Here is a 15058-nt window from a genome sequence, read left to right on the forward strand (position 1 = left end):
TCGAAAGATGTTATCAATCTATATTGGGTTAAATATGTTAACATAATTTTCTTAATTAAAAATATTAATAAAGAAATTTCAAAGTACAATGTCAATCATTTGATTCTGATTTTATTATATAACACCGATCAAATCGAGCAGAGAGTCGCCGACCAAAGGCTATCCGCCACGGAGGTTTTGCATCTCCTCATCTCAGGGAAGTGAACCCTATTGGAGGTGACATTAAAGAATTCCCTTTAGAGATTCCCGTGGTACCCGTTGGTCCTCCACACGTACAATGAAAGAAACTAAGAGAACTGTGGTATCTAGAGTAGAAAGTGGGAAAAAATTTGAATGTGAACTTGATGTTTATGGTCGTTTGATTGGGATTTTATATTACTTAGACTTGACTCACTTGAAGATGTACTTTCTTTAAGCATGACTCTTGCAAAAATCAATCAATGATTACACTTATGTGAAAACTTCATTATATACTTCATATATAGTAGATGATGTGTTCATTTTGTACAAATTTATTAGACTTGGTCAAAATATAGTCAATCCTGTCGATTTTCATGTTGCCATACATGAACCAACTGTTATCGAATATATTATACATTTGAAATATTTATATTCACAAGATCCAGAACGTGTTAAGAACCAAACCCATTTATCTCTCCTCTCAAATAGCAATTCATGCTATGAAAAACATTACTTATTACTATTATTATTTTTTTTTGGTAAAGGATTAAGTTAAAACATTAGTTATTTATTTCATTACGATCACTAAACTAAAATATAGCCCTCATTACTTCGCACAAAGATACCTATAAACCCGAGGATTTCCCATTTTTATGCATGGAACTAACCGATTTATGTTCCCGGCCAGATGCTTGTCGACACAACTCGAGATATATAAGTGATGAGATCTTGACATACTTTCTATCCAACTCTAAGACTTTTAAGACTAGAAAAAATCTTGAAAAGCAAGAGTTGATAATCAAGTTGTTAAAAGATGTTCCAACTGTTGCAACAACATCTCACCTTTTGTTCAAATGAAAATTCTAAGGGAGCTTAGTGTGCAAGTGTATCCTTATCTACTATATTACATAAGTTTCAAAAACTTGAAAAGATTAGAAACATGTATAAGAAAATTAAAGAAGGCTAGCCAATATTTGTCGATACAACCAACATTAGAATCTTTAAGCAACCCATCCATGCATAGATAGAAAAATATGTAACTGAAGCGAGTAAGTAACTTCGCATATTATTCAATTAAACATATTCATGTCCTATGCTCTTATTGAAATGGACAAACATAAAATAACAAGCCGAAGGTGTGAAAAAATATATTATAAAAATTCGAAAAGAGATATTCTTGGTTTTTTTCTTCAACTCCACAACTTAGAACAATCCGTGGGCTTGAAGGAAACCAGCAGTGAAGAAGAATCATAACCAACCAAAAAGTTATGTTGTGCCCTATTCCCAAAGATAGCTGCTTCTTGTGTCGGATTACTACACTTGATAGCCAAACAAAAAAGTCCTCCTCCTTCTGATTCTGCATACATATTGTACTTATCCAAGACAAGATCCGCACCGCCAGAAAAATGCATTGTGATCACCGGAAATATCTCTATGGTGTCTGAATGGTAGCACAACATGTCGTCGCCGCTAATGTCAACTACTCGATCCGCTGTCACAACTTTTTCCACTGCCTCTTTTACTAGGCTGCAGTAGCTTTCAGGCAAGTAAGTGTAAGTGGTTCCAGAGTCTATCAATATGTTCCCTAACAAGGCATGAAAAGGTGTCCCAAGTGTCTCAATGCGGTTGTCCCCAACGCTGACCGCGTCTAGGTTTAGGTAATAGGAACCGGGTTTTGCTGTTGTCACAAACATAGTGGTTGATACAACCCCATCTCCTGCTATATTAGCATTCCCTCCAAAGTTGATCTTACTAGTTCCCTTACCGGAGAAACAGTAAGAGATGAAACCTGGGTACTCTGCCCCCATCTGAGTAACTAGCGATAAAGGTGCCCAGTTTAGACCAACAATACCCGAAAAACTCGGTCTAAACCCTGAGCTGTTGCGGCTACAACCAATAATGGTTTCAGGCATCACAAAGGGTTCCCCTGAAGTGGAATGGATCGTGACTGTCTCGGTTGCTAAGGTTCCGGTGGTGTAGCTATTGTCATTGTAGACAATCTCGTAAGGACAAGAGTGGTCATTGGTGTCGCATCTTTTCTCTTTGAAGGTTGAGGATTTCGAAGGGTCGAATATGGGAGCGTTTTGGTCGTAACAGTTAGGACAAGGCAAACATTGTGTCCATACGAGCTCGCTTCCTGTGTCTAAGATAGCTTCGATCTCGAAAGGAGGAGTACCAATCTGAAGTTTCATTAGATACACGACGTTATCAAAGACGGTATTAGCGTATGGTGATCCAAGCTCAGTATCAGAGGTGACTCGAGAAGAAGATGCATTGGAGCCATGGTGGATCAAGTCGATGGTGAAGCCGTGAGGTGAAGAGGCTGTGGTGGTAAAGAGAATACATGTAATGATTTGAAGAAAGAGAGCGATCATCGTAGTTGCAAGAGACATGATGACACAATCTTTGTTTCTTTTTGGGTTTTTAGACACAATGCAATGCTTTTGTCCCAAGAAAAAGACACAATGCAATGTTCTTCATTCATGCATATATTTATAGCTGTTAGACTTTTTACTGTATTTGTTAATTGTCCAATTTTTGTTAATTCCATATTGCAGTTTGTTTACTTGAGGGAATTTAAAGTTTTTTCTACTAAGTTTTACATTATTTTTTTCCGGTTTATATTGTTTGTTTAATATACTAATTTCCATTATTGAAAATTAGATGATCACTTTGCAATCTCAAATTGTATAATTTCTATTAAAATATTTTTGTAAGAAAGATGGACCCAAAACAAAAACTATACTATACAGTATATAGATATTTTTTTCATTCCATAAACCCTGGGGTAAGAGCAGCTTAGCAATATAAATGATATAATATATTGTGCAAATGTAATATTAATATATTATACATCAATGCCAAATAATCTCTATTGGTTATTGGCGACAAAAAAAAAAAAATCTCTATTGGTGAGATATCCATTGGGTATTTTCATCAATATAATACTGAATTTTTTTAATGTTATTTAGTTTTAAAGTTTTTATGTTAATTATTCATTAACACTTTAAAAAATATTAAATCAAAATTAAATATAACTTATTTTATTTAAATTATACACACACACACACATATATATATATATATATATATAGATATATATATGAAAGAAATAAAATCATAATTATTAATAATCAATATTTTAGTAGCAAAAATTAATAATGCAAACTAATATGAATCAATGAAAGAGCTATATTTTCTAAATAACACAGTTAACTAAAAAAAATAGTTTATTATTTTGTATTAACCTTGTTCAAATGAGAAACTCTCGTGAGGTTCTCATAATTTTTGAATAAAATGAAAGAAATTCCCTACAATGTACCACACTTTATGTTTTGTTTCAGAAAACACCACAATTTGTTTTTTTCCCTAAAATATACAACAAAAATTTATTTTCCAAATTTACCATAAACATAAAAAATTAATTTTCAAAAATGTAATTTTTTTTTTTGGTTGATTATTTTGTATTTATGGTAAAGTTTTCCAGGGTAAGGTTTATTACTTTTGAAGATTTAGAATTTAGTTTTTAATATTCATAATTTTAGTTCTACTTTTGTGGTATTTTTGAAAAAAATGTATTTTAGTGGTATTTTAGAAAATAAAATTAGTAGTGGTTTTTTGACCAAAAAACAAAACTAGTAGTGGTATTTTTGAAAAAAAAAAAAATACTCATCTTAGTTGTATTGATGGAAATTTCCCATAAAGTAATATGATTTCACACTGAAGAAAATATTTGTTCATAAGCTTTTTTTGGTAATTTCGTGTTCTTTTGTTGTTATAGTATTAAAAGAAAAATACAGTTTTGAGATCCAAAACGTCTGAACCAAACCCATTTATCTCTGCTCTCGTCAACACTAACAAAAGTAACAATGATTCATGCAATGGAAAACATTAGCTATTTTCATGAAGATCTCTACACTAATTACATTGTTTTTACACACTACCACCTTCTAAAAAAACAGAACAGTCAATATGGATGATCTTTTTAGCTAATTTGGGGAATCAAAACATACATATATACAACTGATGAAAGATTTTTCCAAAACTCTCCAAAATACAAGTTGGTATAGCGTAAAATCGACATAGCCATAATCATTAAGCTTCTAGACATAAGACATTGCAAACTTTGCTTTCTCTCGATCCAAAATAGGAACAAAATCTACCTAATCAATCTTCAAGCAATCTCCTTGGATCTTATCTCAGTTTTCATGGAAGACTCAGCAACTTGGACCTGCTAATCAAACTCACGTTCATCGTTCGTCCTCATCATTCCTTCTCCACCTTGTTTTTGTTCATCACCGTTCCCTTTCATCTTCATTATTCCACTTCATTCTCCAACTCAAATACACTGTATATGCTATCCTCTCGGACAACATAAGTTTTTGTTCCTCTATATGACCAGATAATCATTTTGGACCAAATTCAGAACAAGATTTTGGGTTGATGCCACTCTTAACTACCAATGTAACCATCATATGTGCCACTTTCCGGTCTACTTCAAACAATGCATCAGCTAATCTTTCAACTACTGTACCATCCGGAATGAATCCTTCCCTAATCATCTCAGCAACCACTTCCAAAGATTTATCAATCATTCCTGCTCTGTAACACCCTTCAGTCAATGTAATAAACATTTCTTCATCAATCTTAAACTCATTCACTCGCAACTCGTGAAACAATCTCATCGCTTCACACACTTTTCCAGCTTTGCAGAGTCCATTCATCAACACCCAATACGTATCCTTGTTTGGAGCAACACCTCGCAAACTCATTTCACTGTGTAGTTGAAACGCTTTCTCCACAAGTCCGAATCGAAAGTACCCATTCATAATCAAATTATACAGATAAGTCTCCACTCTTATCTTCTCATCATGCATTTTGAAAACCAACCTCTCAGCTTCTTCAAGCTTACCATAACTAGTAAACCCATCAATCAAAATCTTGTAAGTATCAAGATCAAGCATCACACTTTCCTTCTCCATTAACTTAAGAACCAAATCCAACTCTTCAAAATCCCATCTTTTGACACAACAATCAATCATCGACTTAAAAGTAACAATGTTAGGCTTAATCCCTTTAACAAGCACCATCTCCTCAACTAATTCTCTTGCTCTCTTGATCTCTCCATTGCAACACAACGCGGAAACAACAACGGTTAAAGAGTACACAGTTACAACATCTAGCCCTGATTCAACCATTAAACCAAAGAAATCTCTAGCTAAATCCATCAAATCACATCTCTTGAGATTCAAGAGATGTAAAGTACAAGTCTTTTCATCAATCTTAACCTCATTGTTCTTCATATACTCAAAAACCTCAACAACTTCATCGAATTTTCCATTTTCTGAATAAACCATAAGCATCGAATTAAAGAACCTCGCAACAACTCTCTCCTCACATACACATTCATCGACAAAGCCAGAGACGATTGCGTTAAAAGGGTACCTGAGAATATCGTCAATAGCCACAGGTTTCATCAGTTTCTGCGCATCTGAGAATCTCCTCTCCGATAAAACACGGGAAGTTAAAGACAAGTGGGTTCTGAGATCAGGTTGGAATGAGAAAAGAGATGGGTTTTCGAGGATGAAATTGAAGAGAGAGACGCATTTCCAGGATTTGACATTTGGGTCGGATAAAATACGGCGGATGGTGGAGAGATTGAGGTCGGAGAGTGGCTTTTCCGGTGAATCAAGAGTTTGGATTGTAGAGGAAGAATCAAGAAGGAGCTTATAGACTGAGAATGGATAAGTTCGTTTAGCTGTCTTTAATGTTTTCAGGAATCTTTGCAGAGTCATCGAATCGTCTCGTCGGCAACTCTGGCTCACTCACACGGTCACACCACTCCGTTCATCAGAGCTGGAAATTTTAGAACCGGCCGCCAACAAATGGCACGATGTTCGGTTTCCCAATATGAGAACGACACGATTTCTTAAACAAGTGCAGACAAAATTTTCTAACGAGCTCAATAACACACATTTTGTATAAAATTTAGGAAAATGCATGATGTTTTAGCTTATGAAAATTTTGAATTTTCTTGCCTTCACCTATATATATGAACTCAATGCATAAGGATAAGGTTGAAGCGAGTTCTGTGAGCTCTTAAAAACATGTCTTCTCTCCAAAGCTAATTCTCTTCGAAGTCGGCCTAGTCGCAAGGCAAATACAGTACTTGCTATTTTACAAGTATTTGTGATCTGTCTTGCCTCGTTCAAGTAATTGATTTTTGGACTTGATATGTGCCTTGTCCAAAGCTAGTAGTTGTAAAAATATTTATGTTATATGTGGTCTATGTGTCTTACTAAGTAAGTTTATATTAATGTTATGAATTCTAATATTAAACAAGGTATTGTGGATTTATAAAAGAAAGAAAAAAACACGACACCGTGATGAATTGGTTTCGAAGAGAGAATTGGAATTTGGGTGTATTGATAACCCTCCTCTCTTATCTTAACTATATTATATAAGTCATATATATTATTGTATATGCCATATTTATGCATTATTAAAGAGGTGATTATTATGAACCAATGCAACTCTTTGAAATGATGCAATATATATGTATATATATGTGTGTGGTGTTGAATTGTGACTCGCTACTGTTGTGTTCTCATTGTGAGAGAAACACCACTGAATAAAAACATTAAAGAGATAAGTGATATTTTTCATCAAAGATCACCTGAAGACAATAAGGACTAAGGAAAGAAGAATCAAGATTAGCGTTTCTTCTTTTACTCAAGAAACTGTTCACGGTTGAATTAAATTAAATCCTAGATGTTCTTTGGGAAATAGAAATCATAGAAGTTAAGATTAATAGGACTTATCCAAATTACTTGCAGGTAACTTGACATGTCTTATTACTTGCCAAATAGTTTAATCCAGTTTGTTACTTGTAAGATACTTGTCAAATACTTTCTATTAAAACTAAAATATTTTTTATTAAAAAAATCTCATATAATACAAATTACATGAAAATGTCTTATAAAAAGAGGAAATTGTGGGGAATGCCATGTACAGTACCAGATCTTCTTTAAAATGCCATTTTTCATAACTCCTTTCAAAACATGCCATAGATCCAATGTAAAAAGACCATGTTACCCTTTTCATTTTCTTTCATTATCTCTCTCTTCTTCATCTTTTTTTTCTTCTTCCAACAACAAATAGTTCTAGTAGAACAGATCCGACGGACGAACTCCGGCGGACAAATCCGGCAGACAAATCCGGCGGACAAACTCCGGCGGAGCATAGCCACTTCCGGTGCCCTCTCATCAATAAAATTTCTAAAACCTAATTTTTCTCTTTTTCAATAATTATCTGTTTCTTCTTTTTCATCTTCTTTTTCTTCTTCCAATAACAAGATATTCCGGCGGACCAGATCTAGCAGACGAATTCCGGCGGACCAGATCCAGCAGATGAAATTCGGCGGACCAGATCCAGTGGACTAATTCTGACGGACCAGATCCAGTAGACTTGTTTCGGCTGACAGTTCAAGTGGATCTGATTCGACGGACCACATGATAAAACAAGTGATGCGTTTATGGTGGACAAGATTCATTTCTCTATAGATGGACAACATTCGACGAACCAATTTTGGTGGACTAGACTCGAAATAGTTATGTCGGATCAGATCTTCTAGTGGACCAGATCTATTGGACCAGATCTTGTGGACAAGATTTCTTTTTTATTTTGATTTTGTTTTTTTCAAAACATTTGCCTGAGGGGAAAATCGTCCATACTAAACTTTTTGTGGCAGGATTTGAAAAGAGTTTTCAAAAATGGCATTTAGAGAATATTGAGTTTCAAAACTGGCATAGAAGACAAATTTCCTTATAAAAATGGATTACAGTTTAAATAAAGTAATTGACGTTCTCCGCAAGTTAATACTCCTGAATTTGGGTCGAGCTGAGCTATCATATCAATATCCCAAATCACCAAATGTATAGGTGTGACGTCTACTTATTAAAAAAAAAATATACATTACTTTATGCCTTTAATCATTTCTACCATAATCGAAATATATATTAAAAAAATATTATAGGAGCTAAAAATAGAAAGAGAAACAACCACAAAATCATATTTAGAAATTTCTGAGTGAGAAAGACAAAAATGTAAAGTGTAGTTTAGTCAGAGAAATATATATTATATATCAAAGATATAAACTGTCTCATCAATTCTAGTAATTTCAAATATGTGACATTGATTTGCTATATCAGTAGAGCAAACTATTTGATATTGATAAAATACTTGAATGAAAATATCATCTAATAATCTAAAAATAGTAAAGTGAGCCAAATTAGCAATAGAGACACATTAACAAGCTTAAAGTTTGAGAAATTTTTGGAATAATGATAAGTACAAACTAAAATGAAATGGTCCTCCCATACTCAACGTTGCATTTGAATTCAATTTGAATGGACCACACACACACACACACACATATGCATCCCCCTCAAGCCACAATACGACCATCTCATTTTGTCAGATCGATATACGCAAAAGATTCTAATCCGTTTTTGTTTTGTTTTGCATTTTGTATGTATGTGATGAAACATGACAATAGCTATATAGATAAATACAAAAAGGTTCACACATAGAAGAATACTTCTGATTAAAAACATATCATCAGGTTCATTTGGTGACACAAATATTGGATAAGAATAATTTTAGCAAAATATATATAATGGTACCTTGTGTATAATATAGCTTATGTCCTCCAATAATTAGCAAGTTGGAGTGAAGACATATTATAGTAATTTGAGATATACTTTTCGTAAAACTACAAGTTCATTTGCCAATACTAGAACATATATGCAAAGATACACGTGATTGGCGGACATATCAAAGATATCATCATGATATGAAAAATAGTTGCCCAACTTGCCATTGTGCATTACAAGAATGCATGAGATAGAATGATTTCACTTCCACTTATGGACTATGATTCGTTTCTTTGAATAACTAAATGTATGTGGATGGAGAGTGACACGGTCATAGCATACAAAAGACATTACTAAAACACATATACACCTACATGTATTACAAGACATAAGTTAAGTCAACAAAAAAAGAAGAATTTGATTGGAAACAACATATTAGGGATGATTGATTAATGCCTTATAATGGTACTCATAAACAACACATGAAACTCATTACTTTTATTAGTTTTGTTCAGAATCTGACTTGTCAGTCTACATAAGAGAATAAAGAAAAAGAAAAAATAAGTAGTTTTGCTTCATTGTTCATCATCAGTAGTATTGTAGTTATAAGAACAACTAAACATGTAAAATAGGGGGGACACAAATAGGTGGGACTGAGTATGCCTAGTCTACAATGAGTAAAGGTCCACCAACAAGTTCCTAATTGATTCTCAATTTGAATCTAATAGCCAACAACAAGCAAAAAAGAAACTGACAGTGTTTCTTGAAAAACCTTTCTTTGCTAGACATCAATAGTTCCATCTAGCTAGACCCTTTCATTATCTCAACTTCCATGATATCATTTCTTTTTCCAAAAACAAGAAAAGAAAATAAGGGATATGGTAGAGAGTTACCTTACTTAGTTCTTTTGATGATAGTGTTGTCTCTCTTACCTTACTAATCTTTGATGTTTGTGACTCTTGTTCATTTGTTGAAAGAGAAGCTTTTTGGATCCATTCATGTAATGGGGTTGAAAAATGGAAACAACACATGTAAAAGACTGCCAAAAAACTTGAGATCCTGAATCAAATCCAACATGGTATCACATGAATAAAGATACTCACAACAACAGATCTTGGTCAGATCTTTATGTATTTAGAAGTTATAAAATGAGGAAAAACTAACCTGAAGAAGATCTTGAATGGAATAGAAAGTACATATGGAGAAGTAAAATATAATAGTCCTTGATGGCCGATGCAGCATCATCAAGATTCTCATTTTCACAGAGAGGAGAGTGAATCACCACCGTTCATCAAACAGAGATGTGAATCTTGATGATGCCACAGCAGCAAACAACGACCGTGGCTTTGTAAATTAGTCTCCCATCTTACATGTAGCAATGTTTTGTCTCTCAAACTCAAACTCACTACTTACAAATATATCATCTAACTGTGAAGTTCTTAATTTATAGCTACTAGCTAGAAACTTGTACCTTCATATATATATATATACACACACACATATAATATAAGATCTCAGTTATAACCTAACAATATCCAAACCAGAAAAAAAAAAGTGGTAGAGCAAAAGAAGCGAAACCCTAACACATAAAGATGAAAGAGTGGAAGAAGAAAATAAAAATACTGAATACTCTCTCTGAACTTGGTAATATATACTGCTAAAATAGTAAAATGAGACAAACCCACAAATTTCTATTATTCATTTGCAATGAAAAATTAGGTATATGACGTATATATATAAAAAAAAACATGTTATCAGATCATAGAAGCTACATAATAACCAGAAAAAACCTGATGAGATCTAGAACAGGAGAGAGAGAGAGGGTGAAGGAGAGAGAGATGTGTGTGTGTTTGTGAATAATATATATATAGGCACAGTGAGAGAGATGTGAGTGTGAATAATATATATATGATAATATTTTTGATTAAAAATGTTAATATATGCATAAATATTTGTTTTTGATATAGAGTTTTGATTGGTAGAAGCTGAGTCTATGTGTAATTGGTAAAGAAGAGAGATGGGCCAAAATGGAGTTAGACGCTGCTGTCTTGGAGGCCACCTCGTGAAGGAATATATCTCACTTTCCCACTTCACATGTCTTACTTCTTATTACTTCTTATTATTTGCCAAACTATATATTATTGAATCTATATAAATTTTTTTTTACTATTATTGGATCTAGCTAAAGTATTAATAGTTTAGCTCAGCCAAAAATTATTTAGTGGTTATTAAAAAATACGACAGTAAGAAAATAATGGCAAGAATATATAATCCAATCATAGTCAACTAAGTTTTTACAGTTAAGTGAAAAGCTTTTGCAGTGTAGTGAAAAGTATTTAGGGGTTAAAAGACTATTGCCATTTGCCAGAATAAAGATAGTACTACTAGAAAAAATAACGTGTCAAAAAGAAATAGCAATTCAATAACAGAAATTTTTTTTATTTTTCGTCGACAACTTATATTTTTTTGAAGGTTCTGTTATCAAAATCAGAAGAAATTTTTTTACATACAAAATAAGGTAAAACACAGCTTATCCGTCCTAGTTTATCTGTTTTAATATTAGAACTACGAATTAATATAAAATAAATGTTGAAAACTATTTCTTAATATTCAACACTTCATTTAAATATGTTACAAAATAGGATATTCTATCAATGTAGACACCATCTTCACCATATTCGACATGTACGTCAGGAAATTGATTTCAATCTTCCGTTCAGCAGTCGTGCATCACATCTCTACATAAGTGCTTCTAACTCAAGCAGTGGAGACAAACTCCTAAAAAATTAGCGCGTCATAATTCATCTTGGAGAAATACCAACCTAATCATGAAAAGGGTTCTTGATCATTTTTAATTCAATAACAGAGATTATAACCCAAATTGTCTTTACCTAATTTGTTTGGGCATTAAATATTAAAATATAAAATCTAGAATTTCAAAAAAAAACTCCACATAGATATATAATAGAAAATTGCATTAAAGTAGGATTAATTTAGAATAATGAATTTATTCCAATGACTAGATATAAAGGATGTAAAATTATTGCTTAAGAATATATTTCTTGATTATAAAGTCTGCAATTTTCAAGTTTCAAGAATAGACATGCAGAATCTTTATATTCATATATTAAGTAGTGTATATTGATAAGGAATTTTCGAATAATACGTCGTCACCATAGAATTACTCTGTGTTTAATTAAGGTTTGTACACATGAGTTAAGAAAATATATATTTTTAATCGAATTTACTTTTTTACATTAAAAACTATTGAATAGGATAAATCAACCAACAAGAAAACACAAGGTAAGCTTTGATTAGTAAAAACAAATACATTTAATTTTATATCAAAAATTAAAAATATCATTTAAAATAAAGCAAAAAATAGAAGGAGTAGTAATATTTTGTATTTCAGAACGACGAAACAAAAAATATATATATTAATTATTCCTACTTAGAAACCATCCAATTGATCATATATAAAACTATATATTTCTATTAGTTTCTATGTTTTTAGAAAACCCTAATTAAGGCCTAAAGTATATGCAGTTGATTTTTTTTTTCAAATCTATTTTATAATATATTCTATTCAATTAAATTTCTATGTGAAATTAGATATACTTGAGATTACTTACTTTCTACTTTCTTGTCCTTTGTGAGAAGAGATATATACCATATGTATTATATATGTAGGAGAAAGAAGTTTTTAAGCCAATAAGTCAAGTCCTTAATACCACATGTCATCGTTCATCGTTCAATACACTTTTCAATCGATTCATCGATATTTTTTTTTATATAATATTGTTACTCTCTCACTCAATAGTTATTACTTATTATATATCCAAAATTATTCTTTTTACAACATTTCTTAATATGAAATGATCAAGAAAAGCTGCAGCAAAGGATATTGGACTTGTGGAGTGGAAACAATCATTTCTCGAACACCAAGTTAACAAAGCCGATTCGAGATACTGCCAAAACAAGCACACAAACTGATCTTTAGACCAAACGATCATCTATAAGACAAAGATTTCTTACGAACATAAAAATGGTCCAAATGATTCTTTTGTATTAAAGAGTTCACGTGTCAAGAAATGGTCAATGATAAAATGTCGTCGGTCCATTCAAATAAAACGATTGGAGAATTACGCACAGCTAGAAAACTTATTATACATCGTCTACATGTCGAAGTTGGACATCTACATCTTCATATACAACACATTATTAACATTTACATCTATATTTAAAGAATGTAATCTTAAAGGCATCTATACTTAATTTATTTATAATACAAAACACTAGCTAACATCTATCTATATATATAAAGTTAGCTTTTTCTCTCTTCTCATGATGCCACCTAAGCATCCACCTAAGCCACATTTTTGTTTAAAAATTAAAATAAATTTAAAACATTCGTTTAGTACATATTTATGTTACTTATTTAATTAATAGAAAGTTTATATACATAAATATAAATTATGTAAAAAAATGAAATGTTAAAATAAGAAAAACAATACATTTTTTTTATTAGTGGTAATAATATAATTCAACTTTCATTTTAAATTGATCATAATTTAATATTTGAAATATGTTACTGAGTTTTAGAATGGAAGTAAAATTTAAATTTATGCTAGACTAAAACAGCATTTATGTAATTGTATATAAAAAATTATAAAGAGGAAAAATAAAATGAAAGTGAAATATTAGTTTATAACATGATCAAAAAGAAAAAAATGATATTTCATAAATTGAATCAATGCTTTTAATCCAAATTTGAGTATTGAAAGATAATAATTAAAGAGAAAATAATTATAACATTTTTTGAAAATCAATTAAAAAATAATAAAATATCACAATATGAATAAAAAATCAACAAAACAAAATTATAAACCTCCCGCGCGTAGCGTGGGTCTACTGCTAGTATACTATATAGTTCTGGTGTGTGAAAAAAATTAGTTTATGAAGGCTTTCAATGGTGGCTTTACTCTCGTATTTAGCTCGATATAATCTACCATTTGCAGCTGTTTTCAATATTTTTTAGAAAATTTTCCAACAATGTCTTATTTTTCTTTTCTTTGAATATAATTTAATATTAAATTCAAAACAAAAATATTTTATGTAGATAAAAAGTAATATTATCAGACACATCCTTTACCTGTCAAGTGCCATGTAAAACACCATTTCCATTGGTTTTATTACAAAATGTTTTGTCATAAATGTGTAAGGGATGAAGAGAAAACAACAAGATTGGGGTGTGGTGCTTGATTCTGGACTTGTCTCTCTCGAAGTTGGGGATTTTCATATTGGCTCTTTGCAATTTAATTTGTCTCTCTCAAATATATTTATAACAAAAAGGTAATAATTAAAATACTGATGAATATATATGTGTGTGTATGTGTCTGTGTTTATATAAAATTTAAACGAAATTATAACTACAATAAACATAAACTCTACGTAGGGAAAGCATGGAGCATATACATATTATCTCTATCAATAATATTGATTCAATAAAATCAATTTGAATCATATGTTCGGTAATCAGTTTGATGGTTTTGTTTTACAGTCTTTGTTTTCCACTCATAAAGTTCATTTAAGCGAAATTATGGACTAATATGTATCATCCTTCTTTAGATTAAATAAATATATGTGCCAAACTGTTTTTTATACAGTATCAATCCATGTAGACGAAAGATTGCACTCTTAGGAAATCTCATTTTTCCGAATAAAATTAAAACTTCACGGTGCGGTCCGATTCTAATAGTAACTAAAATATCTGCATATATATGGTTTGAACTTGGGTCTAGAACAAGATTAGCTAGTTTCCCATATATGTCTAACTTATGTACTTCTACTGCTTTTAAAATTTACTCCAGATTTTTATAAATACATAAATGTATATGAGATCTATCTTCGCTTATATATAAAAAAGAAGATTAATTGATTCGGCTTTTATTAAATGAAAGAAAAGGTTTATCTTTATTGTTCCAAATCGAATATAGATAAACCTACCCACTAAACATATACTTATTTTTCAATTAGCAGGAAAAAAGCAACTATTAACTTTAGCCAGATTAATATTATTGTATTGTATATGTAAGAACTGATAATATAAACAATTTTGAAAGTATGGCCTTTCACTCTTCACTCTGCACTATCAGGTGGTTTGAAGTACTTTGTTGAACCCAAGGAACTCTCTCTGACGCTATTACGAGGATTTGGTCTCTGGA

General features: G+C 31.6%; 2 protein-coding genes across 2 annotated transcripts; both read right to left on the reverse strand.

Annotated features, from left to right (window-relative positions):
• Positions 1-1370: 1370 nt before the first annotated feature.
• LOC17887982 (aspartic proteinase CDR1) lies at positions 1371-2573 on the reverse strand. Its single transcript, XM_006295395.1, has one exon. It carries the CDS (start codon positions 2571-2573, stop codon positions 1371-1373), a length of 1203 nt encoding a protein of 400 aa, XP_006295457.1.
• Positions 2574-4173: 1600 nt separating this feature from the next.
• Positions 4174-6180, reverse strand: LOC17887981 (pentatricopeptide repeat-containing protein At2g28050). The gene has a single exon (XM_006296391.2). The coding sequence runs from the start codon at positions 5973-5975 to the stop codon at positions 4587-4589; it is 1389 nt and encodes a 462-aa protein (XP_006296453.1). The 5' UTR covers positions 5976-6180; the 3' UTR covers positions 4174-4586.
• Between the last annotated feature and the right edge of the window lie 8878 nt (positions 6181-15058).

Source organism: Capsella rubella, unplaced genomic scaffold (genome assembly GCF_000375325.1).
Source record: "Capsella rubella cultivar Monte Gargano unplaced genomic scaffold, Caprub1_0 scaffold_4, whole genome shotgun sequence".
In the NCBI taxonomy this organism is placed as follows: Eukaryota; Viridiplantae; Streptophyta; class Magnoliopsida; order Brassicales; family Brassicaceae; genus Capsella; species Capsella rubella.

Bases quoted from the DNA above. Each gene is read 5' to 3' on its own strand.
- LOC17887982 (XM_006295395.1), bottom strand. From the start codon at position 2,573: ATGTCTCTTGCAACTACGATGATCGCTCTCTTTCTTCAAATCATTACA.
- LOC17887981 (XM_006296391.2), bottom strand. From the start codon at position 5,975: ATGACTCTGCAAAGATTCCTGAAAACATTAAAGACAGCTAAACGAACT.